At 33.5% G+C, this 26634-nt stretch overlaps 1 protein-coding gene across 2 annotated transcripts in view; it reads left to right on the forward strand.

Annotated features, from left to right (window-relative positions):
* AP3B1 (adaptor related protein complex 3 subunit beta 1) overlaps positions 1-26634 on the forward strand; it is a 218189-nt gene that overhangs the window by 104743 nt on the left and 86812 nt on the right. For both annotated transcript variants that reach the window (XR_012495075.1, XM_019728166.2), the window contains exons 14-18: positions 1324-1433; positions 10735-10911; positions 19548-19734; positions 20707-20837; positions 26145-26253. Coding sequence is in view for 1 of the 2 variants with exons in the window: in XM_019728166.2 (XP_019583725.2) it covers positions 1324-1433; positions 10735-10911; positions 19548-19734; positions 20707-20837; positions 26145-26253 (714 nt within the window). In the remaining variant the exon portion in view is untranslated. The remainder of the gene's footprint in view (positions 1-1323; positions 1434-10734; positions 10912-19547; positions 19735-20706; positions 20838-26144; positions 26254-26634) is intronic.

Below are 26634 nucleotides of genomic sequence, written 5' to 3' on the forward strand. Positions count from 1 at the left end.
GTGTTATACTAGGGGAATGTCTAAAATCTATCAGTCCCTATTAATTAAAAAATGCCAAAGTGATACGTAAAGGCAATGTTGGTTTATTTCTTTGGCATCTGAAGCATTTATAGTTGTTCATATAAGATTCATTCCATAGGTTAGGTGCTCTGGCTAGTTACGTTTCTCTACAGGTGCTACCAAAACCATAACTCAGACCAGTAATTAAGTGTGATAACTCGGTCTCAGGATCCCAATTTGAGGATCTGCTTCCTGGAGCCATTCCTAATACCAGTTACTGTATTAGTTAAGGTCCTGGCAAGAAACAGATTGACACACTTGAAAGGGACAGTTGAACAGAATTTAATGAAGGAGATATTTATAAGGAATGGGCAGAATTAAGGGAAACCAGCGAAGTATGATGTAATACCCTGGGGTTAACAGGCTAGGAACAGTGAGAAGCCATATCTAAAACTGAAGGGAAAGGGTGTGAGGAGTGGGAGCAGTTACCAGACCCTGCATGAGAGAGCCAGTCACAGGAACTGAAACCTTCAGTAGAGGCTTGCAAGCACTGCCAGGGAAGCCTGGCATAAGAGAGATTCAGGACAATAAGTATTCTCTCCTGCTGGTGCTTCCTGTTGGCTAAACATAGCTAGAAGCCAGGGCAAGGAAGTCTGGTTGATGCATTCCCAGAGGTCAGCCTCTCGGGCCACAGCATTGGGCCAAATAAGGCAGAATGGATTCATGGGACCAGTGGAGACAATTCAGCTCACAGCCCAACTCCTTCTGTCTCTGAAGTCCATGCTATTTTTATAGCAACACCTTTCCTAATGCTGCTAATCCTTACTGCTCACTTTTCTGGACATACCAATTAAGGAGGAATTTTTTTTTTTTTTTTTTTTTTTTTTCAGTTTTCTGTTTTCTTTAGAATTGGGGAAAAAAATGTTATTTAGATTGTATGTGTTTGATTACCACTATATAATTAGTAGGAATCAAATAACAGTATTTGAGAGCTCTGGTTAAAAAAAAAAAAAGCCAAAGACACTTGAACATTATGGCGATTACATAATCTAACTTCACTTTGTTTTTCTGACTTAAAGAATCAGAGATTAGAAAGGGATATCAGAAGGCAGGAAACAGTAACAAATGTTAGAAATTAAAGTATACTCCTCTACTTAAGACAAATGTTCACCTAAACAACTGGGAAGTCCACCTCATGGTTATAGTTTTCACCTAGTCATTTAAGACATGTAGAATGTTTTGCTAATTTAAATTTACATTTTACCAAAGATAATACATTTGAATTGAATTACACATAATTAATACGAATAATCTCTTTTTCAGAAATAGTTGTTGCTGAAAGTGTGGTTGTTATTAAGAAACTACTGCAAATGCAACCTGTACAGCATGGTGAAATTATCAAACATATGGCCAAACTCTTGGACAGCATCACTGTGAGTACAAATTAAGAGATCTTTGCTGAATTCAACTGAATTTTACTCAGTAAATTGTGGTTTTGTTAAAAATAAATGGGCATCCTAAAGTATAATCGTTAAGAGAGCTGAATTGTCTGGATTCAAATCCTGGTTGTAAGATTCTACACTGTTGTAGAAGGGAATTACAACTCTGAAAAAGGGGAAAGATACAGTAAATACAGCAATGTTGGATTGGAATTGGAATGTCAGTGTTACCTTCCTGGGTTTTTATGTAGATATCAAGGTGTGTGTGAGTATATATATGCATGTGTGTGTTTCTACACACATTAGTATGATACATATGAATGCATATGTGAGTATACAGACATCTATTTCCCAAGGCTGTCCTTTGAGGACAAAGCCTTCGTGCAATAATACCCCAGTACCATTGAGCACACTTCGTGCACAGATCTTGTATTGTTTTGTTTTAACTGAGGTATACTTTCACACCATAAAATACACCCTTTTCAAGTATATAATTCAGTGTTTTTGGTATATTCATAAGGTTGTACACCATCCCCACTATGTAATTCCAGGACAGTTTCATCATCCCATACCTCAAAGTCCTGATCCTCTCTTTACTCTGTAGCCCTTGACAACCATCAGTCTACTTTCTGTCTCTGGATTTGCTTATTCTAGACATTTCATGTAAATGTAGTCTGACAATAAGGTGGCTTTTGTGTCTGGCTTCTTTCACTTAGCATGTTTTATTGAAGCTTCATGCACATTGTAGAATATACTCTTAGTACTGCATTCCTTTTTATAGTAGACCTCGCTTTTTAAATTCCATTCACCACTCTGAGGAACCAGGGTTCCTTAGAGAAAGGACTTATTTCAGATATAGGGCATGGAAAGAACAAGATGATCTTGGAACATCTTAATTGTTCCAAAAGAAGCAAGGAAGTGCTCACAGAATGCTAAAGACACGTCAGAAAGATACAAGAGCCAGCTTGAAGGGGTTCCCACTGGCCAATTTGAGCAACAAAATAAATGACAGTAAGAGGATTACAAGCTATTGAATAGAGCAAAAGTCTCTGAGTTCACACTAGAATGAATGAATGATAGAGTAAGGGAGAAAGGAAAGCTCTTCCTTACAATGCAAAAACTAATAAATATAGAAGGAATGACAGGATTTGACTATCACCATTTCCCAGCCATTACAGCAACAATTCAGGCAAGAATCATTAGCAAATGCTAAAAACTAGGGGGTGAAATTTGAGTAGGTAGTAACAGGATGTCTGCATAGTCTCAAAGTATATCCTTACAAGATATTCCTTAATTACAATGGGTAAATTAATGACTTTACAATGGAGAAACTTTGCAGACACTGCTGGAACCAAATGAATGTAGTTAACATTGCCAGCAACATCATCACGTACCTTCTAAGATACACTGAATAGAACTCAGCATCAAGTCAGTTGAATTCCTGCCAAAAGTGAATGGCTTGGATCTAATCAAGAGGAAACGGACAAAAACCAAAAGAGGGTATACTATAAAATAACTGGCTTGTAGTCTTTTCAAATGCCAATATCATGAAATGGAAAGAAAAACTCAGGAACTTTTTCAGAGTATTAAAAGGATATGACAACTGTATGCAACACATAATTTTGGATTTATTTTTTTCTTGCTATAAAGGATTTCATAGGGATAATTGGCAGAAGCTCAATAAAATCTGTAGGTAAGATAACAGTATTGGTTCAGTGTTTAATTTCCTATTTTTAAATAATTTGCTGTGGTTATGTAAAAACATTTATTAGGAAGTTTACACTGAAGCATTTTGAGGATAAGCATGTCTACAACTTTTATTGATTCTGAAACCAAAATGTGTTTGTATACATAGAGAGAAAGCTAGAGCAAATGTAGTAAAATGTTAACATTGAATGAAGGGTATTCAGAAATTCTTTTTACTCTTCTTTCACATGTTCTATAAATCTGAAATTATTTAAAAATTAAGTTGAAAAATAAATATTAATCTTGGCTCTGCCACTCGCCACCAGCTCCATGTCCTTATGTTAAAATCTCCATGCTTCACTTTTCCTATCTGTACAATGGTGATAGTAAAAGACCCGATATTGTTGTAACTATTGCATTAGTTACTGTATGTGAAGGTCTTAGGACATTGCCTGGTACACAGGAGCACTGAGTGGTAGCTGCTATTATTACCTATGTTCTATTTCATTCACTTCTTCCCTTTAAAACTAAAGTTTCTGAAAGAATTATCTGAAAAGTATTTTATTTCCTTACCTCACACTCCTCAACCCATCACAGTCTGATTTTGACTCCTCATTTTTTCTAAGGTCACTAGTCCTTCTTATTAAATCCAGTGGATAATTTGCTGTCCAGCTCTTTCCTGATCTTTTGTTAACATTTGATTTCACTATTTCTCTGTTGAAACATTCTCTCTCCATGGCTTCTGTCTTTTTTCTTCACTCTCTTCTCCATTGTGTTTGCCTTTTATTATGAGTTGCCCTAGAATGTTGGTTAAAGTGTGACAACTAATGTTGTAGAACTAGAAGGGTTGTAATTTAGGGGAGGAGTGTATCTCTTCTTTCTTTAAAGATGGGGTAATCTATACTCAGCCTGTTCAGAGGGATTATATTTGTGTGATCAGGACCAATTTTTAATGTCTCTGGTGGCAAAGTTTTGTTTCCCTCAGGGTTATATTAAAGCTTGCAGGGCAGTTATACATTTATCTTAAAGCTAAGAATAAGACTCACAGGAGTCACTTAGCATCTGAGCTTCAACCACATCTCTCACCAGAGCATTACTTTGTCTTCATATCTACTCTTACAGTTGATAAATTATCAAAACCAGGACTTCTCATACAGATTGTATATCAGAGATATAGGGGTTAAGAGAGTGATCTGTAAACCAGATGACTTGGGCTCAGATTTAGTCTCTATCTTTTACTTACTACCTTTGTGAACTTAAGCAAGTTATTTGACTTCTGTGCTCCAGTTTCTCATCTGTAAAATGGGAACAGTATTACTGGTAACTTTATAGACCTATTGTGAGAAATAAATGAGTCAATGTATGAAACAGAACAGTACTTATGTTATTATGTTATTATGATCATGGCTATGTTTAATGTTTTTGAAAAAGACAAACTTGATAAGGTTGAAATTTAGTAAGTGATCTTGTGGCCCCTTTTATATTTTCCTTATTTATTTATTAATAACATAAGTCCTGTAGTGCTAATCATATGCCAGGCACTATTCTAAACACCTTAAAAATGAAAATCATTAATTTTACTAACAACTCTGCAAAGTAGGTTCTATTAGTGTTCCCGTTTTATGTAAGAGAAAAGTGAGGCAGAGAGGTTAAGTAACTTGGCTAAGGTTACATAACTAGTAGGTCTGCTTTCTTAACCAATACGTATGCTGTTTCTCTTCCATTTCCAGTCTCTCTTTTTTGTATTCAATTCAATTCACATATACCTATGAGACTTTTCTACTCTCTGAGCTGGCTGGGATTTTATTATTAGTGTTTCCTTTTGCTTCCCTCAAATCATTACAAATTGGACATTAGATTGACATGGTCTGTGTTTGCCCAAATGTGGAAAGTTGTTTCACATTATTTGTCAGTGATCTGTTGATGGGAGATGAGAGCGTAAACCTGAGGTGGACATCTAGCATCCCTGTGTACAAGCATCAAATTTCAGTAGTATGTTTAATCATTGTAACAACCACAAATACTCCTATACATATTTAGATACCTTCTAGGGAAGTGGTACATCCATCAGTGAGAACCACTTTTCTAACCAATAACTAATGAACCAAAGCAGGGAACTCTAGATAAGGGAAGACAAAAAATAGAGATACATACATGGGTATTGTATGTATATATTTACACACATAATTAAATGTATAAGGATAGAATAGGAATGTCTAATAAAAGTACTAAATGAAAAGGCTTGAAAAGGGGGCATAATGTAAGGGAAATTCTAATAATATGTACCTAAAAATATTGAGAAATCTTGGAAAACCTAGGGGTAGGATGGGATTGGGAAGAATAAAAAGTGTTTTGAAGGTTTTATGGGAGGAAGAAAATGGAGGGAGGTGAAATAATTATAATGTTCTCATCTTGTGTTGTAAAGTGATAAGGTAAAAATAGGTTATCTTAGGGTAAAAACAGTGGGTTTTGGTGGAAGAAAATAGTCAATATCTTGTTTACGAGGAATGATGGAGAAATGTGCCTGATTGTGAAAAGGAAATAGAAATGTGGAGTTCTCTATTTCCAAATGTCTTGTGCAGAATTTAGTTAAAACTTGTACTAGTAAACTTGTTCTGGTCTTGTTAGAAAGCGAGAGGCAATTATAGGAAGTGTTAGGGCTTTCAGGTGAATGTAGCTGCTTATATAGAAAACCTGGGACAAGAGGACATTTTTGATTATATAGACTTTCTCTACAATTGTTGGAATATTAGCCAAGTAAATATTTCCTTAATAGATCTATATAGCAAAGCCTATGGGTTTTTTTTTGTTGTTGTTGTTTGTTGTTGTTTTTTGTTTTTGTCAGAAGATAACCATTAGTAGAATATAAAAGTATGGTGGGAATTCCAAATTCACAAAGGGGAAAGAAAAAAAGGAAACAGAAATATAAAATAATAACTTTAAAAAATAATATTGTAAGATGGAAGAGTGAAAATACAATACCTCCTATCCTAAATATGAATGGGCTGAATTCTCTCATTAAAAGACAGACTTTCAAATTGGAGTGAAAAACAAAAGCTAGCTATAGTCCATTTATAATTAAAATACCTTAATCAAAGTGATATGGGTTGAAAATAAGGTAGAGAAAGAGATTTTAAGTGAGCATGAACAAGGCGATTTAAAATTAGTTACAAGTATTTAACAAGATACAAAGGAACACTATAAAATGAAAAAAAAGGGCAATTTATAAAGAAACTAAGAAGCATAAACCAACACACACACACACACACACACACGGCAACCAAATAAATATTTAGAGGAAAAAGTCTATAGAAAATGCAAGGAGAAAGATAAAGTACAGTTTTGGTGGGTAACTTTAGTATAGTTTTTTCAGACATACCTATGAGACTCTAAGTAAGATGAAGATGTAAGTAAGGACATAGAGAAAATAAATAATAGAATAAATACTTGGTTAAATATAGCTAAAACCTGTATCTCTTGAATGGATAATACCCACTTTTATGGGTTTATGAGAGAACATTTACAAAAACTCAAGAATATACTTGGATATAAGAAAACTTAAAAGATTTAAGTTTCAATTAGAATTAAATAATTTAAAAGGGTACCAAACAGTTGTGAAGTAAGAAAATATACTTTTAGATCAAAGAAAAAATGGAAAGAAAAATGCAGGCTCTCCATGAAACAAAGAAAAAGCACTTTATTCCAAAAGGTGTAGGATGTGGCTAATGCTATAACTGCCACCATTTTTAAAGTAAAGAGACCAGAAATAAAAGAATTTGTATATGTCCTGAGAAATTTGAAAAAGAACAATGAAATAAAGCATCAAAACCTAAGAGGGATCCAAGTTCATTTTGTAAAGTAGAATACCAAAAAAAGATAGTTGAAATTGATAAATATATCTTAAATCTGGTCCTGAACAGACAATAAAATAGTTAAACCCCTCCTGATTCTAATAAGGTAAGGAGAGAAAGCAAAAATGAACAAATTGGGAATGTGACATTAGAGAGATTAAAATAATTACAAGAAAATTATGTGAAATTCTATAGAGTTGAAATTCTAAAAATTTGAACTTTTGGAGAATGAAGGGTGATGATGAGTTGTTACTATTAACATTATCTAAGGAAGCTGAAGTGCTTGAAGTCAGACAAGACAAGACAGCTTGTGATGCAGCCCCCTAAAATGGCCAGGGATTGGAGGCACAAGTTACTCCAGAAGAAGGTAATGAGAGATGCAGCAGAAAACAGCTTCAAAATCAGGAAAGGCGAGGGATTGAATCCCCAGAATCTCTGATCCAATCAAGAGAGTTATTCACAGAAGAACAATAACCACATGGAAAAGAAATCAGTGCTTTATTAATCCTATCAAATACCTGATGACTCTTAAAATGTAGGCAAGTGATTCTAAAATGGGGGTGCTTAGCTCGAGAGCCCTTTCTTCCGGAAGCTCTACCTGTTTTACCCTAAATCCAGGGGTAGTATCTTAAACCATTGTGATTTTAGAAAGAGCCAATCCAACAGGTGTCAGAGGACCATAGGACAATATAGAGCATGTTTTTCCTCATTGCCTACACCACTTTATTAGGGCAGAATTCTGGGACGAGGGGGAACAGAAGGGCTAGCCAGACCTCTTCCCTTTCTGGCCACCTTACTTATCCATACAAGAGGTGAAAGGAAGTGAGAAAGTGCCCCACCATGTGTGGGTGCAGAAGTTGGCAGGTGATGGCCGAGGCCTGCCATGACAAGGATATTTCTTGGGATGGCTGCAGGAGGCCATTAGGGAGCCGCTGCACAATGTGGTGGAAGAACGGGCAAAGGAGTAATCCTTCATTTGACTAATGAATAAATAAGGTTCAATGAGGTGAAATTGTCTCCATGATACACATGATCAGCCTGGGACCAGAACCAATCTTCTTGCCTTGCTGGCTGGTATTTTCCTAAGTATAGCGCACTCTTCTTTGTCTCTGCCCAGTGACCGTGGTGAACTTTGGATTCAGACTGGGAGTCAGTCCCAGTTCCACCACTGACAAGCTATGAGATGTTGGGCAAGTTCCTATAACTTAATTGGGAGAGAAAGGGAGGGCTGGAATCTGAAAATCTTAGGATTCTGATTTCAGCCAAATGCACAAAAACATTGGGTTTGTCAGCTTTCTAAGCTTTTTAACAAAATGCTGTCACCAAAAGTTTGGTATAAATGTATTGAAATTGATATTATTTATTGTTGCGGGGAAGTTTCCTAAGTTTTCAAAATGTTTACTTGGCAATTTTATTACCTCTGTCCTAGAACCCTTCAACACCACTACCACCTTCAGATTTTCATTGTGAGCATTAGAATGTATTGATTTTTAAATTTTTCAGAGTTGTATTTTAAATGTATGCATTATGAATGTTTAGTGTTTAAATGTTCTTATTTTAATCTTAGTATATTAATGAATAAGATTAGAAACAATCTCTTAAAACTTTAGGGGATTGTTTTTTTAATTGCAAAAAAGAATTGTGTGTTACCAGAAGAAAATTACTTAAAGTGGGGTAGTAGATTGTTACATGTCATAGAATTCTAATTTTTATACTAGCAATATATAATAAAATATTTAAGAAAAATAAATCTAGCATAACAGAAATCTGAAGTTGTCCATATATTCTTATTTAGAGGTAACTTTCATTATGGCAGGCAACTTGAATTGCTTCATACTGAAAATTTAATGTACCACTCAATTACTGTTCTTTAGCCCAATTTAAAATAATAGATTGGGAGTAAGGTCTTAATGCAGTGTAACCTTTGGAACATGAGAAATAACCTCTTTCTTTCTAGAAATCAGTATACATACAGTAAGAATATCAGTTTTATTATACTGCATGAATGGATTTATAATAGCATTTAATATTATACTTATTATTTATACTTAGTAGTTACACTTATTGCATAAGTATGCTGATTTCTTCTGTCTTACTAAACTTATCCTAATACTAATTTAAAGATGATGCTGTTATTTGAAAATATACTACACTTTGATTTTAAAACTTTTTTGATGACTTCAATCTGGTGAGAGACCCAATTTAGGGGTGTCTTAATAATTTTACAATATTTCATAAAATGGGTGTTTTGAAAGAATTTGAGATGGTGGATATTGTGATAAAATTTTAGCTGTGCAAAGGTTTTTTATTCTTTTTAACAGTCTTATGTACAGCTGTGAAACTATAATAAAAATATTCGATTTTATTTGCGGAATTGGAAAAGGACTTTATAGAAAGAATGTTATCTCTTCTTGTTATGCTGCTTCTTAAAAATAGTCACTTCCTTTTTCATTTATTATAAAAAGCAGATTTTCCATGCTAGGTGAAAATGCTCACAGAAACTAATTTACATACCCCTTCAAATTCCTTTTGGACTAGGGGGTGATACAAATAAACAGATAGTAATAAAACTAATGTACATACTCTAAAATGATGTCTTAATGCAGTGTAATGGTGCTGATGGAAGGTTTCCAATTTGTAGCAAAGCATTTATTTTTAAGAAGCAAATTATATTGAAATGTACATTAAAAAATATATAATGCCAAAATGCGATATTGGACAAATTTATCTTCTCCCCATTTTTTTGTTGATGACTAAATAGTAGACGGGGATTAATGATTTTATAAGCAGACCTTGATGATCTTGTCTGTTTTATATGTTTCCAGTGCTATAGATGCAAATACATAGAGGATATAACAGTTTTGATTTGAAATCCATAGTCTTTAGTGGATATCTTCCTTTTTCTATACTACCTGTGATTCTCAAAACGTGGTTTACAAACCACTTGTCCCAAGAATCATCTTCATAAAACATGAATTCCTGGGTCCCACCACAGAACTACTATCCTGTGGCTGATACCTGAACCCTGCAGTTTTAGTAAGAACCCTAGATAATTTTTATGGACATCGAGGTTTGTAAATCAGTGCCCTACAGTGGAGGTTGGCAAACTTTTTCTGAAAACTATTCAATAGCAAATATATTCAGCCTATGGTCTTTATTGCGACTACTCACCTCTACTACTGTGTTTCCCCGAAAATAGGGCCTAGCCAGACAATCAGTTCTAATGAGTCTTTTGGAGCAAACATTAATATAAGACCTGGTATTATATCATATTAATTATATTATATTATATTATATTAAGACCTGGTCTTATAGTAAAATAAGACTGAGTCTTATATTAATTTTTGCTCCAAAAGACACATTAGAGCTGATTGTCCGGCTAGGCCTTATTTTCAGGGAAACACGGTATTATAGCACAAAAGTAGCAACAATAATACATAAAGAAATGTGTGTGGCCAGCCAGGTTTTGGCCCAAGAATTTGCAGATCTCTGATAGAATCAAAATTCTAGACAAATGATTATTTTCTTTATGAATCTTTTCTAAGGCATTATCCCTGAAATCAGTTTTAATGAGATTTCCTGTGTGTTTATTTTTTGATAACTAAAGAAACTCCATAAATATAGCAGCACTTCCTGGATATACATTAAATGAATTACTAGATCTAATACCTTGATAATAGTTAAATCCTTTTCTATGCTAATATTAAGGAGAGTATGAGGATCTTTTTTGTGACCATATAATCTGGTTGTAATATTAGGTTCCTGTGGCTAGAGCAAGTATTCTTTGGCTAATTGGAGAAAACTGTGAACGAGTTCCTAAAATTGCACCTGATGTTTTGAGGAAGATGGCTAAAAGCTTCACGAGTGAAGATGATCTGGTAAAACTGCAGATTTTAAATCTGGGAGCAAAATTGTATTTAACCAACTCCAAACAGGTAAGAAGCTAATCCTTACTCTCCTTATGTAACACCTACTTTCTTTACTCTGATGAAGCCACTGAGGTCTGTTCATGCATTAGGCTGTCCATTCAACAGTTACTAAGTGCCTGTTTCTTTAAGGTTCTACATTAGATGGTAGAGGTGCAAAGAGATGACAGTCTAGTCTAGTAAGGGAGAAAAACATAAAAAATGAAATAGTGTGTGGTAAGTGCTAAAATAGAAGTATTGAGATACAGTGCAACTCACGAGGAGAAAGTTATGGAAAATCTCAAGGAAGGACGAGAGAGGGTAGAGAAAGTCTCATAAAGGATAAGACTCCTGACTAAGGGCTTGTAAGGATGGTTTCCTATGCAGAATAAACAAAGAGGAGAACAGACGATCAGAGTCATGAAACAGCTTGGTGCTTTTCAGCACACTTAAAGCTGAGTCTGGAAAGGTAGGCAAGGCCAGGACTTGGGGTGGCAAGTGCTATATGGACCTTGTCCTACAGGTGCAGGGGAAACCAGTATATGTTTATTAATAGTGGTCTAATTTACCAGATTGCCATTTAGAAAATTCATTTTTTCAATTGGTTTACTCTTCGAGAACTGTTAGTTAGAGAAGTCACCTCTGTGTATAAAATATATTGAATCACCTCCGTGTATAAAATAGGGACTTTCCCATCCTTCCTCCTGTATCTAAATTGCTGTTCTCCATGGGTGGAGGATCTAACCTGATCGACAAGACTGGAAAATAATTGTTGCTCATTTGTAACTAAGCCCCTTACTAGGTTTTATGCTCCATGTCCTGTCTCTATTTCTCCCTCATTTATCCTGTCTGACTCTTACTTTGCCTTTGTGGGGTATTTTTTCCCCTCTATTTCCCTGTCTCTCTGTTTTTGTCACCCTCCTTCAAAACTCTGCCTCTGCATCTTTCTAATATCCTTAACCCCTTCACACATACACCACCACCGCCTAATGTCTGTGTCTGTAATTCTCTCCTTCCTCTCCCATCAGTGTTCATCTTTCTATCTTTCTGTATTTGCTTTATGTGTCTCTGTATGTGTTTCCCTCTCTTTCGGCTTCCTCCCTACCCATTCTCATTCTCTAGTAAACTGATGTTGGCCCATCAGACTCCTCAAGCAGACTCCTCAGATTCATTTCTGTTATGCTTTGGGATTGTCTTCATCCCCACTTGTGATAGGAATTCTGTTATTGTAGCTTTTGCTGTTCATTGTACACAATTTATGACCAAATAATTGCAGATATTCTGAGTATATTTCCATGATTTAGATTTTTATCTTTACATTTTAAGTTAATCTTTGAAAGGAATCAGTTAATCATTTCCAGGTCTCTTCATGTGATGAGTTACTTTTTAATAACTGAGTAAAAGAAAGGAAACCTGTGTTTGCTGTTGAGTTTCTTATTTATTGATTAAAAACACTGTTCTAGCCTGACATTTCCTGCGTTCACTAAAACCATACGGTATTGTGAAAGTTAATCTGACACCTAGAATATTATGGTTGTTATGACTTTCTGTCTGGTTTCGCTACTCTAAAGATATCTAACTTATATAAATGAAAAGTAATACAAAATTAGTATGTTAATCAAGACTGAAAGAGTAGTTATATCTTACAAAAACAAATAAAGATTCTGTCTTTGGCCTTCTTTGTAGCTGTAAGTAACCAATTATGAAATATAGTACTCTTTGTTCAGAAATTATAAAGTCTATTTCATATCTTTTTATCCAGTGAATTTGATACATAGTTGGCACTCACATCTTTTTTTATTAAACTGTATTATTTATTGAAGTTTTGGAGCTTAGCTTCTGAAGGGTTCTATTGTATATTTTAGAAAGATACTTCTAGATAACCACAATAGACTTCACCAGCAGCTAGTGAAACATGACGTTTAGAAAATAAGCCAAAATTTCACATATTTTTATATAACTCACTGTTTTTAAATGATTAAATATATAAATAGGTGAATGAAGGTATCTGTAGGTTTGTACTCTGCTCTCCAGTTTTTCATTTCTCAAGAAAAGGGGTTTGAGAGAATTTATAAATAAAAATTAGCATTAAAGAATGATTTTTTTAGCACCGTCAACTTGACAGTATTTTTAAGTTGTATGGTTCATCCCCACTGAATATGAAACAGAGACTAAAGTAATTGCTTTGACTAAATGTAAAAAAATGTTTTTCTGTACTGATTTATATTAGCCATCTTTAAAACTAAACCAGGGAGACCCAAGTCACAGTGTCCAGAGAGTGGTTTGCCATGAAGTCCGGATAGTTACTTGTAGAGTCCTGATATTTATTTGTAGATTTGAATTCCCTTTGGTCTGGATGCCTCAGTGAGCATTTCCAGAATTTTTATTGAATTACTTAGTTATAGGGAATGTGTAAGTTGATTTTTGTAAGATTTAGAACGTTCTGTTCATTTGTATGCTTAAGGAATAATTTAATAATAAACTTCTTTATTACCTCAAAATGTTTTTACCTGGTATAAAGAAGAATTTAAAAATTACTCAGCAATGTGTTTTCAGTATGGTTGAGTTAGGTCCTACTGGACTGACCCTCTCACAGAGGACAACTGTAAACTCTGGGAAAATATAAAAAACAACTGCCTCAAGTCTTGGAAGAGTAAAGAAAAGCAGGAAGATTCTGAAGGGGAATTGACACTTGGAAGAAGGGAATAGCGCAGAGTAAATTTTCCCACTTTTATGACTTTTATCCTGAGGACACGCTACAGTTGGCACTATGCACAGAGGCTAAAACTCTAAAAGGAAACCCAAAGCCCTTCTGGCCTGAAAGAGCAGAGAACATGGTTCAGGGAAACTGCAGATCCTGGAAAGTTAGGGAAGAATTCTAGAAAAGAGAGCCAGAGTGGGGTGTCTCAAAATCTGTGAATAACTCTGCCCATGTCTGTGGCTGACCCCTGAACTATGCATGTGCAGTGCAGATTCGGAACAGCACAGCTAAAAATAAAGGAATCAAACAAATTTGAACTGCACCAACAAGACAAAGTTAATTGTCTGCTAAAAGAAACAAACAAAAATCAATACCCATTCAAAGAGAATAATAATGTCCAGAGTCTCTATATCATAACCTTTATAATGTCCAAGATATAATACAAAATTACTCTACGTAAGAAGAACCAGGATGGGGAGTTATTGTTTAATTGGTATAGAGCTTCATTTGTGAAGACATAAAAGTTTTGGAGATGGTTATGGTAATAGTTACACTATGGATGTACTTAATGCCACTGAATTACACATTTAAAAATGGTTACAATGGTATGTTTTATGTATATTTTACCACAATAAAAAAGAAGACCAGGAAAATGTGATTAATTTTCAAGGAAAAAAAACAGAAACAGAAACCAATCCTGACGTGACCCAGATTTGAAATTTGCAGGCAGACATTTTGAAGCAGTTTTAATAATTTTGGTCAATGATATAAAGGAAAATATAGCCACAATGAGTGAAAAGATAAGAAATCCCAGCAGAGAAGTAGAAACTAAAAAGGAATCAAATGGAAGTTTTAGAACTGAAAAATATAGACCTGAAAAATCACCATCTTGTCTTTAGTATTACGTATTTTTCAATATTTTAATATTTTGGCGGTATAGAGATATAAAACTGCTTCATGTAGTTTTTTTGTTGTTTTTTTACTAAGCTCTATTACATTATAGTAAGACTCTTTAAACAAACTTCTATAAGTTTCTTTAATTTTCTGATTCTGGGTCCTTCAGATGGACATTTATATTTGGAAAGCAGTTTAACTGTGTGTGATAGCTACCATAGAATTATTTGATGTCAATTACTGGGAGGCAGGTCGTGAATGACAGTACAGCCTCTCATGCTGGACTGTTGGGCTTTAAATCCTGTTTTGCCACTTACTAGCTACATTATTTTGGACAAGTCATATAACCTATCCAAAACTTAGTTTCCTTATGTAAAATGGGAATTATAGTAATATAGTCAGTTCTTTATAATGCAATATGTATGTTCTTAAAAATCATTGTGCTTTACGAAATTGCACAATAAAATTCACAGGGATTGTTGGAAAAATGGAGCTAGAGGCACAACACTCAAAAACTTCACTGGTGACACATTAAAAAAAAAAAAAAGAACCTCATGAAAACAACAGCCTTACATGTGTTAAATGGTTAAGAAATACATAAATATTACAATGAATATACCTCTTTATCTTGTAAAAGGTTTGAGGTTTGCTTGTGGAAATGGGTGTTGGAAAGGTTGTATTTGTGAGTTAAGTAGTGGAAAGAGGGTTAATCTGAAATTGGATGGAGAGTTGTACCACCAAAAATGGCTGAATGTGTCCCATAACACATGTGGTGATCTCAGGTAGATGTTTGAGATGGGTATGTTTCATTATTCCTACACAGCCCAGTTCAATTGAGTACAGTTTCCTGCCATCACCTCGTGTTTCTTGGCAGACAACATCATGCCTAAGAAAACACAAAATTCACATTATGCCCAAATTGTTTTCTAATACATCAACTAAATCGGAACAAATGCACATTTTCCAAACAATCGTTAGAGCAGAACTCACTGTCCCTACCTCACAAACTTGTTATGATGATGAAATGAGACAATCCATGTAAAGTGCAAGGATTTCCTGGCACATAATAGTGCTTAGGGGTTTTGATGGGGATTGTATTAAATCTGTGTATTGTTTTGGGTAATATGGCCATTTTAACTATGTTGATTCTTCCAAGCCACAAACATGGAATATCTTTCCATTTCTTTGTATCTTCTTCAATTTCTATTATAATGTCTTGTAGTTTTCAGTGTATAGGTTTTTCACACCCTTTGTTTATTCCTGGGTATTTTATTCTTTTTGTTGCAATTGCAACAGTTGTTTTGTCATTTATTGTGTATTGTAAATCTAAAAACTATTTATCTTGTTATTTGGCAGTTCTTGTTTTTATTTTGTTATAAGCCCAGCCACAATGAATTCTTAAAAATGAAATATTTAATAAAGAATGAAGTACTGAATTTCTCTCCCAGTACTTAACATACACAAAATGTTTATCAACATTTATCATCCACCGTGAGAATTATAGTGATATCACTGACCACAAAACAACCAGAAGACACAACGAATCTGCTAAGAAGTATCAGAATCTATTGTAAAAGTTAGGAGTTATTTTTAAAAGATTGTGTCTCATATATATGACAAATATATATAGGTGCAGATGTTTACATATGTCTCTGTGAAACATGAAAGTTATTTAGATCAAATAACTTTTTAAAAATTTTGTTCATTTTTATTCCAAGGTTTCTTTTGCACATATGAAAAATGAAGTAATAACTATTGTGTATTGGTTCCACTAACAGAAAAAGGACCTAAACAATGCTGATTTTTAAATAGTAAAACCCATTAATTCCAATAGCCGTTTGACTTTTTTCAAAGCTTTTGTACATTTTTCTGTCAGTGCTATAAGTGGAATGAAAGCTTTTGGAAGTTTATTCTGTCAAAAATGCTGTAAATGCTATTGTAAGTTTAAAAGCCCAAAATGAAAGATAAAATTAATTGTTTTTGACAAAAGGATGTTGTCATGGTTAAAATCAGTGTTCTTATTAAGAAAACGATGGAGCAGAAGTATTTTGGGAATTAGTTGCGGTGCATGCAAATAAACTTCTACAAATTGGAATAAAACTATAATGGTCAAATTTATTGATATTTGATATGTATAGTTTAACTGAACTATAGACTTCTTATAATGAAGCTAATGTTGAAAAAACGTACTTCAGCATGACAACACACACACTGCTACGCAACTCTCTTTGTTGCATATTACCAATGGGGTTTTAGAAATGTGATTTTTGAAAAACTGCTTTGTAAATTGACCTAAGTGTCCTACATTGGCTTTTTTTTTTTTTTTCCTGAGGGGATAGAGGGTGCAAGGGAGTAAAAGAAACTTTTGTACTATATTGGTTAGATTTTGATTTGAAATCATTTCACATCTTTAAAAGTGTTCACCAAATAAAGTGTCTAAATCTTCAGCTTTTTAAAATTTTAGCAAATAACAATTCTTGGATACAAATCTTACAAACAGAAAGACATTGAAATTTATCTTTATAAAAGCAAGGGAAGAACTGAACAGATTAAGTGGTAAGAGCTCAAGATTTATTCTAGAAGTTCTGTCATTTGCAGTATCTTAACTATGAAGACTTTTTGATAGAGCTTCTGTTTTTAATTGGATAAGTTTGTATTTTGTGTTAGAATGAAATGACATTGAGAAGGCAATTGATATTGCAGTATCTAAATTTAGTGATTTTAAAAGTATAAATAGAATTATTTATTTAAAATAATTATCAAAAAAGATTGATAATCATAAAAATAATTATCAAAAAACATTCATTAAATGGAGGGGGGAAAGTTATATATCCTGGCTTGAAATATTTACAAATTTCAACATAAAAGAACTCATTAAACAGAATTTTCTCCACTTACCAGATTGTCCAATACTGTAAAGAAGGTGTTTTCTCCATTAAAAATATGGTTTATAGAGAAGACTAAGTTGAAAATGTCAACAGTGTCATAATTATTGATCATAAAATTCAATTTTGAAGAGTAAGTTGAAAATGTCAACAGTGTCATAATTATTGATCATAAAATTCAATTTTGAAGAAGATTGAAGGTAACCTTATTTTTATTTAAAAAATTTTCAAAATAAGATTATATAAATATACATTCTTCAGAGAAATACCAATGACTTGGTATTAGAGACAGATGCAGCTAAGAAAGTGATTAAAGTATATTAATGAGCTCTGGAGAATTTATTCTGCTATGTTTTCATTGCGTCATTGTACAGGGATATGTTTTTATCTTTTAGAAATAATTTTATTTTGAAAATACATTTTTAATAAAACTTAAAGCCCACCAATATAATAAAACAAGTTTTATAGTCAATAAATACACGTTTTTCTTTTTATTTGTGTAATTTTAATTACTTAAAATTTTCCTAGTTCACTCAATAATTGTGTCTGTTAATGCATTGAAATGGTTTAATTTCCTACAAATTAATTCCAGGGATATGAAATACAAGCAAAATGTATCAGTCCACTAGCTCAAAAAAATCATTGCAGTGTACAGACTTCTTTTCTTTTTTTGATTTATTTTAGTTGTACATTCTAAATCTCAACACTGAAATGGACTTTAGTGTTAAACTAGTTGTAAATTCTCACTCTGTATTTGAGAAAACTAATGGTCGGACATCTAACCATTAGATTTTCCCGGTTATCCTAGCAAGTTAATTACACAGTCCAGTATATTACTTCCTTTTGAGCTGTATTCCTCATTTGGTGATTATTTTGCTAATTGTCTTTAAAAATAAGTCATAGAATTATTCTCATGTGTAGTTGAGCCAACGTGGTCTAGTAATTAGTGAATAGCAATTGTTAATAACCAAATTCAGAATAGCTCTGTTAACATTTTCATTTGTGTTTTTTATAGTTCTATTTTATTAAAACTAGGTTAATGCTTTTTAAATACATTGTTACTGATAGAAGGTTGCTTTCTATCCAAATCAGTTGTCCCAACCAGTTATTATTGTAAAAGAGTTTACCACACCATTTATTTCTGTACTTTGAGTTATTGTTGTAGAACTGTCTTTAGCTCTGCCTGACTTGATTGATTATATTTTTATGTTTCTAATGCCTATAAAATGTTCTAATGTATATGTTTATTTTTGCCATGTATTATGAATCCTCTTTAATTTATAGTTGTGATTATATGTGTGTAACCTTCTAAATTAAAAATATGCTTTTCAACAAAATAACTGGAGTTTAAATACAAGTATTTTGTTAACATTTCAATTTGGCTTAATATTAAGATTATCTCAATATACGTTAATGTAGTACATTCAAAAACTGACTTAGGAAATCTTATTACAGTGTAAAAGCTACTATAATAAGTTGTTCCCTTACATAAATAAATAAATGACCAATATTGCGGCTATAAGCGGCATGGGGGGGAAAAAATGGAAGGAGTCTTTTATCCTAGTTTTTAGAGGGCATCAGCAGCTTGCTTTTATGAAAAAGTAACAGCTAAATGCACTGCAAATAATTTGCAGTAATCCAGTTCAGTGATTCATGTGTCTGCTTTAATGGGTCATAATTCAGGGTAAAGTAACTGAGTGCAGTCAGAGTGCAGACACTGCTTATGCCAGGGACAGTATCTCTTCATAAAACACACCTCAGGAGAAGCAGTTTGCCAACCCCCTAATACTCTCTGATGTGTTGATGTCCTGCATATTTTTCCGATTAAGTTTTGAGTGCCATGTTTTTAGTTGTATTTCCACATTCATTATTCTCATGTAGACCCTTCAGCGGGTTTGCCATATATGATTATTTTTTTAATGATGCCTTTCTTTCCACTTCAGCAGTTTAATAATCTAGCACATGGCTGCTTCTCAGTACTCAGCATTCACCTCCCCAGTAGTGAAGAGGACATGTGCTTTGGCTTCAAAATTCCATTTGCAGCATTAGAAATGCATATTCCCTATGGAACAACATTTGTTTGACATAACCATTCATTTTTATTACCTCTTTAAATATGTTTATCCAGAGTTATCAATAATCATAAATAACTGTATTCTCATCTTGTTCTGTTTTTTTTCCAACAGACAAAATTGCTTACCCAGTACATATTAAATCTCGGCAAGTATGATCAAAACTACGACATCAGAGACCGTACAAGATTTATTAGGCAGCTTATTGTTCCGAATGAGAAGAGTGGAGCTTTAAGTAAATATGCCAAAAAAATATTCCTAGCACAAAAACCTGCACCACTGCTTGAGTCTCCTTTTAAAGGTATTATTATTAGAATATAACTGTACGATATATGTTATCTTAAAAATTATGACAGTATGTCCCATTTCTGATGTGTTTAAAATTTATCTCTTAGGAAATATAAATGATTAGCATATATAAATTTATAAAAACAATGTGCTTTCTATTCATTCATCTGTTCTTCAGAACAAGCTTTATATTAGTTAAAGTTTGTATTTTTATAGACCTTATTTACCTAAATAATTTCAATCTTCTGATTTTATTTTTATTGTTACTAAACAGTATTGCTGAACAATAGATAGAAAGCTGTCGCTCTTGTAGACATTGACTTCATTTCTATTTTAAATAGGTAGCTTTATTTAATAAGGAATATAATTCACCTTAATAGTGAATTATTATTTATTAAGTATTCTGTGTTCAAAACAAATTTTTCTACAAATAATTATTTCATGAAAATATTCCTTTATATTTAAATTTGTTTTTCAAAGATGGAAATTGACTTATTTTTCCCAGCTTTTTAAAACAAGTAATTAATCACTTTCACAATTAGCTATTACAGTTGGAATCAGATGATTATATACCTTGGTTTTCATATTTTTTTTTACTTAATTGTTGTAAAGTGATAAAAAGCAGTTCAGTTTTGTAGAAAAACTATTAAAATTCTGGATGTGTTTATGCCAAGACATGTATATGGATTGTTTAACTGTGCTGTCATTCTTAATATTCACAGTAAAGTAATTTTTAGAGAAGCTACATTTCAGAGCAACACCTCTAAACACACTGACTGATTAGCTTTTTTATTGACCATTATGGGGGAGATTATTGTAATCTATGGACTGAAATCAGTTTTTTGACCTATGAAGAGCTTCCTAGTTTATATTTATTCCTTGACATTTGAGGTAATATGCCAATTACCTTGAGTTCTGATTAGGATTGTTCTATGTTATATACAGTTCATATTGTTTATTTTTATGTTTTCCTCTATTTTAATAGATAGGGATCATTTCCAGCTTGGCACTTTATCTCATACTCTCAACACTAAAGCTACTGGGTACCTGGAATTATCTAATTGGCCAGAGGTGGCGCCTGACCCATCAGTTCGAAATGTAGAAGTAACAGAGTTGGTAAGTTGACCTTTCTGAAATTAATTTTGTCAAGCAGTGGGAGATTCTAGAATAACTATTGTTTTATGTAAAAGCTCTTTTGGGGGACTTGAAAATTGAAAATTGTTCTGGTATTTCTAAGTGTAATGTGTTAGATATATGCGTATCTCACTGTTATGGGAACTAAATATTATAGTGTTCCTGTGTCATTGTACATGTACTGTTCCTTTTCTTCAAGGAAATAGAGAATTGAATTCTCTGCGTCAGTGCCACCCACATCTGTGGTATTACATTTGTAGCTGTGTAGATTCAATTTCTAAGGTATTTAGTTTCATTGGATTGAGCTTTTTCAACTTTGTTTAGAGATTCGTAAGCTTCCTGTCAATGTTTTTCTAAATAATTTTTGCTGTTCTCTTCCAGAGAAACCATACAAAGTGTTCTGGATTTTCTGATGAACCTGTTTTAAGTGAAGCCTAAACGTAAATAGGGAGCATTGTGTACCAAAAATGTCTTTAGACAAGGTCACAATTAAAATAAATAATATGTTGCTTTCGTATTAAAAAAAAAAACTTGTATATAAATACTCTTTTCCTAGATCTTTTAAAAAACGCTGGCTACTAAAGTAAAAGAATTAATGTTCTTTCCTAATGTTATCTTATGTAAACAAGAAAAATAAAAAGAGGGTCCTCTGATTGTCTTTAGAGATTGCTTATGTATCCAATACTTTTTAAAGTAGAATTAATGAAAAAGAGCAATTAGGTATTGTATTCTGGATTCTTTTCTGGTAGAAAAGTTATATTGAACAAGAATTCAGATAACCAGAGTTCTTTACCACTAATTCCTATGGGAAAGGCAGTTAATCTTCTTGCCTATTAACTTATCATATACAATGGAAGAAAATCTTTGTTACTTTAAATAGAAGAATTTCTATAACAGGCATAGCCATGTAATTTGCTCCTTTTGAGAAATACGTTTCTCTTAACTATTCAGACTTACCCTGGCTTTGGAGCTTGGCCAGAAGCAGTAATAATTAATAGTGGCTCCATTGAACAAACCCTGGCAGTATGCTTTGATAAGGTTTTACAAACATTATCTGTTTAAACCTCGTAATGATTATACGTGTAAGTGATGGTTGTTTTTCCCATTTTGCAGATGAAAAAACTAAGGTTCAGAGAACCTTAGTAAATTGCCCAAGTTCATGTAGATAGTAAGTGAGGGAACTGGGATTCCAGGAACTGGGATTCCAACCCACATCCATCTGAGTCCACTGTTCGTGCTCTTACTGCATTGTAGTGCTGTTTAACATGAAGAGAGGAAGCTTGAGCTTGTTTGCAGATCTGTACTATCCTTAGCACTTAGCACCATCATTTTCATGTTGTGACAAATTCTCTACTTAAAGATGATTTTTAAAAATGTAAAAGTTATTAAAACTAATTGCATATCTATTCTTCCTTGCAAGTAAGTATGTTTATTTTCTCTTAAATCTACGTACTCTTAAATACTCTTCAAAAAGATTGGCTTATATGTGCAACTTTTGGTCAGATGCTAGAATGCCAAGAAAATATTCTTTGTTATTATTTTTTTTCCACAGATATACTCTTTCTCCTAATTTCTTCTTATCCCGGCTCATTGTTTTTATGGTTCTGTTCTTTTTCATTACTGGGTCCATCATGTTTTGGCCCAAGGAAAACCATCCTTTTATCCTCCTCCCACTCCTGTCCTTGCTGCCCTAGTCCACCAAAAAAATAAAATAGAATTATTTATCTTCTCAGAAATTGATAGCAATGCTATGCCATTTAATTTGGTCTCAATAGTATCCTCATATTGGCTGATAGATTGGTTGGTTGGCTGGTTTCTTTCATTTTCATGTGCTCTTCTAAGCATTAAGTACCTTACAGGGAGAGTACATACTCAACTAACCTGTTTTCTTATGTTCATTTCACCTGCCCAGTTCAAGACAAATTGATTTCTTTTTCCTTTTGCTGACTACATTTGGGAAGTTCATAATTGGTAACTTATTTATAGAGAATAATTATAACTGATGCAACTCAGTTAAAGAAAACTGTAACTATCCATTGATGTCAGGTAGAAAACAGTTTCAATCTATTGGTCTCTGGACAAATTGGCTTAAAATTATCCTATGAAAGGCGCAATTAAATATAAAAATAATACACATTGTTTTATTTTCAAATACAACTGTGACAGTGCAGAGTCATTCTTGCCTCTTACTCTAATTCTGCCCCCCCCCCCAAATAGGTACATCAATGTATTTCATGCACATAATACACTGTGTTATCCTAGTTTTACTATAAAATAATCTTACAGGGTTGTATCTTGTTACTATGAAATATAATTTAGTAAGAAAAAATAGCCTAAATTTAGATAATCTGGTATTTTAACCAAAACAACAGGGAACCTAGTCAGATTGACAATAGAAGTCATTTTGAATTACATACGACCATTTCCAGGATATCAGATACAATGGCTATTTATATTATGATACCAGTAAGTTTTGAAGATCCATTAGAATTTGTTTGCTTAGTTCTAGAAAATCCTTTTCTTCCCAGTTATAGAAGGACTGTCTTTTTTATATCAAGGGTATTTTGCTTTACATATACATATGTTATCAATATTTTACCGCTCATAAGAACTTTAAAATTAAAATATTTCGCTATTCTTTCTTCTCTTTTCTCTGATATTTCTTTTCTCTTAGAATGATATGATTATAATATAAATCATAAAAGATCGTAACAAATGAAAATATTTTTTATTGTTTGAAACTCCATGGTCAATGGCCATGTCAAGGTAATTTGCCCCTTTGAGCGTAGATGCCTCATTTCCCTTGTTTATTGATTTAGTCTTACTCTGAAAGCCTTAGTCTAATTAATTTTTTTCCCATAACTTGATCTAACACACTTTTTACCAGATTTCAGAAAAATATTTAGACTTAAGAAAATCTGGACTTTAGTGTTTACTGAATATAGGAGAACTTTGTTTATAGAATACATATTTGGAGGTCAGAGCATTTTAAATATACATATAAAAAGAAAGGAGTATTGCAGATCTGATTCAAATATACTTGAATAATTTTTACTCATTTTGCTATTGTTGTCCATGTAGTAATTTTCTAGGTTACTGAAGCTTATTCTTTTTAAGCAACATACCTTAAGCTCTTAAACCCTTTAGGTCAGTGGTTAGCTGCACGTTATCTTGTAGAGATCTTTAAACAAAACAGACCTATGTCAGATTTACACCAGACTAATTAAATCAGAATCTTAAGAGGTGAATCCCAGACATCAGCTTTTCTAGTATTAGTATTTTTATTGTTTATGTTAGTATTTTAAAAAATATTGTCAGGTAAATCTAAACATGCATTTAGTGTTGACAACCATTCTTGAAAACAAGATCTCTATCATGCTGTAAATTCCTCTATAGCAAAATACATACTCTAGCAGACATAGTAGAAATTCAGTTAAAAGTGTGATAAATAAATGAGTCTTAACCACTTTGACCTTTTAAAAAATATACATTTCCCTATCTTTTAAAAGAGAGTATGTGAAACATGATATTTAGTTTTTTCTTGATGAATCAAGGTCACAATTACGAAAATAATTTATTTTACTTTAATACACTGTATTAAAGTCTTTAAGGGGCTATTCAGACAGCTAATAATTATTGTGCCAGATATCTGTGTACAAAACATTAAAAAAATCCCTGCTCTTCAGAAGCTGACATTCTAGCAGGGATAAACTGACAGTAAAAATAAATATATAAATTGTATAGTATGTTAGAAAGTAATAAGTGCTGTGCCAAAAAATAAAAAGATTAGAGCAGAGTAAGATCAGAAGTATCAGGTGTGGGAAGTTGGAATTTTAAATAGAGTGGTCCTCCCTGAGCTGACATTTGTGCAAAGATTTGAAGGAAGTGAGGGAATTATCTGGGAATAGTGTTGGAAGTGGAAACAGCTGGGAGAAAAACCCTAAGCATGCCTGGGGTGGTTGAAGGAACAGTAAGGAGTGGCTGGAGCAGAGAGGGCAGGAGGGAGAGGAGCAGGACGTGAGAGAGGCAAGGCGGATGGCATGGTTATGTAGGGCCACGCAGACTGTTGTAAGGACTTTGGCTTTTTCTCTGAAATGGGGAGTTGTTGCAGGGTTTCAAACCAGGCATTGGCTTGATCACACTTAGGTATTAATAGAATCGTTCTAGCTGTTGTGAATAGAATCATTCTAGCTCTTGAAGTGGTGGGTAGGGGGTGGGAATAGAAGATAACCGATTAGGAGGAGACTGTTGTAGTCATCTAGGAGCCAGAGATGACTCTGACAAAGGTGGCAAAGGACCAGGTGGCTAAAGGCTTTCTTAATGAATTAGATGTTTAGGATATGAGAGAAAAAGAGAGAAGTCAAGGATTACCCCAGGATTTAGTCTGTTGAGAAGGTTAGGGCTATTTATTACCTACATTAATTTTTTTTTCTTACCCCAATATCAAGCTGTGAACTTGCATTTCTTATTACTGTTATTGTGTCTACCTCTAATTGCCTTCGCCTCTTCTAGACTATATTGCTTTAGTTTAAATCTTCTGTAGACCCAAACACAAAAATATTTAAAATTGCATGTATAAGGTTGTTAACATACAAGGTGTGTATCAAAAAATACGGTGAATGTTTAAATTTAAAGAAATAATTACAGTAAAAGACACATTGCCATTAATCCCCCTCACTTCAAACACACTTATCCCATCATTCTTGCCGCTTTCTGAAGCAGTTCTGGAAGTCCTCTTTCATGAGTGTCTTCAGTTGCACTGTCGTGGCTGCCTCAATATCCTGAATCATTTGACTTTGGGGAAGAGCGAGAATTCTCACGCTGCCAGAACCAGTGAATAAGATGGATGAAGACACACTAATATTTTTATTTGACAGAAATTGCCATATACCAGAAGCAATGTGTGACATGGAGCCTTGTCATGATGGAGGATGATTTACGGCACACTTTAAAACACACCTTCTCTCAACCGTAGCTCACACCCGACTGACTGCACTGAACAAGTTGAAACTTGTCATTCACTGTTAACTAAGGTTTGATGTGCCCCTTGCTATATTGAAGATCCCTGCCTTTCCGTTGGATGGCATCTGGCAGCAGCATTCATCGTATTTATTGATCACACCTTGTGTAATGGGCTCTGAGAGTTTATGTTCCTCTATTCAGTAGTGAAGGGGAATCAGTCTTAATGCCAGGACTTGTAACGGTTACCTTCTCTGTTGAGGCCTTAAACTTTCCTCTGGGTTCACAGTGTATTCTGAACTCATTTATATTTACATATTTTTAAAACAGGCAAAAGAATGGACTCCAGCAGGAAAAGCAAAGAAAGAGAATCCTGCCAAGAAATTTTATTCTGAATCTGAGGAAGAAGAGGACTCTTCTGATAGCAGCAGTGACAGTGGTGGGCTTTATAATTTATTAAAAAACATTGTTCACTGTAGCGTACATGCTATGCCTCCAACAAAACGATAAGACCTAGTACATAATATTCAACGAGTGGGTTTAAAATTTATACTATTATAATAATTTTTTTCATTTACATATCACTGTTTCGTTTTCAAAGTAATTTCCAATTCCTTCTTATTTGACATTCCCTCTTGGACACATAGCTAATAAATGATAGAGTTGAAACAAAAACTCATGCTTTTCTAAATTCTAACCCCATCTGCCTATCATATTCATTAGCATATTGAAAAACATTATTTTACATTTGATAAGCCTTTAGTGGGACCTTTAAAAGTAATTGTCTTTTATTAAAATACAGTTTATTGTAAACTTTGAG

Source organism: Rhinolophus sinicus, linkage group LG03 (genome assembly GCF_036562045.2).
Source record: "Rhinolophus sinicus isolate RSC01 linkage group LG03, ASM3656204v1, whole genome shotgun sequence".
NCBI classification, from domain to species: domain Eukaryota; kingdom Metazoa; phylum Chordata; class Mammalia; order Chiroptera; family Rhinolophidae; genus Rhinolophus; species Rhinolophus sinicus.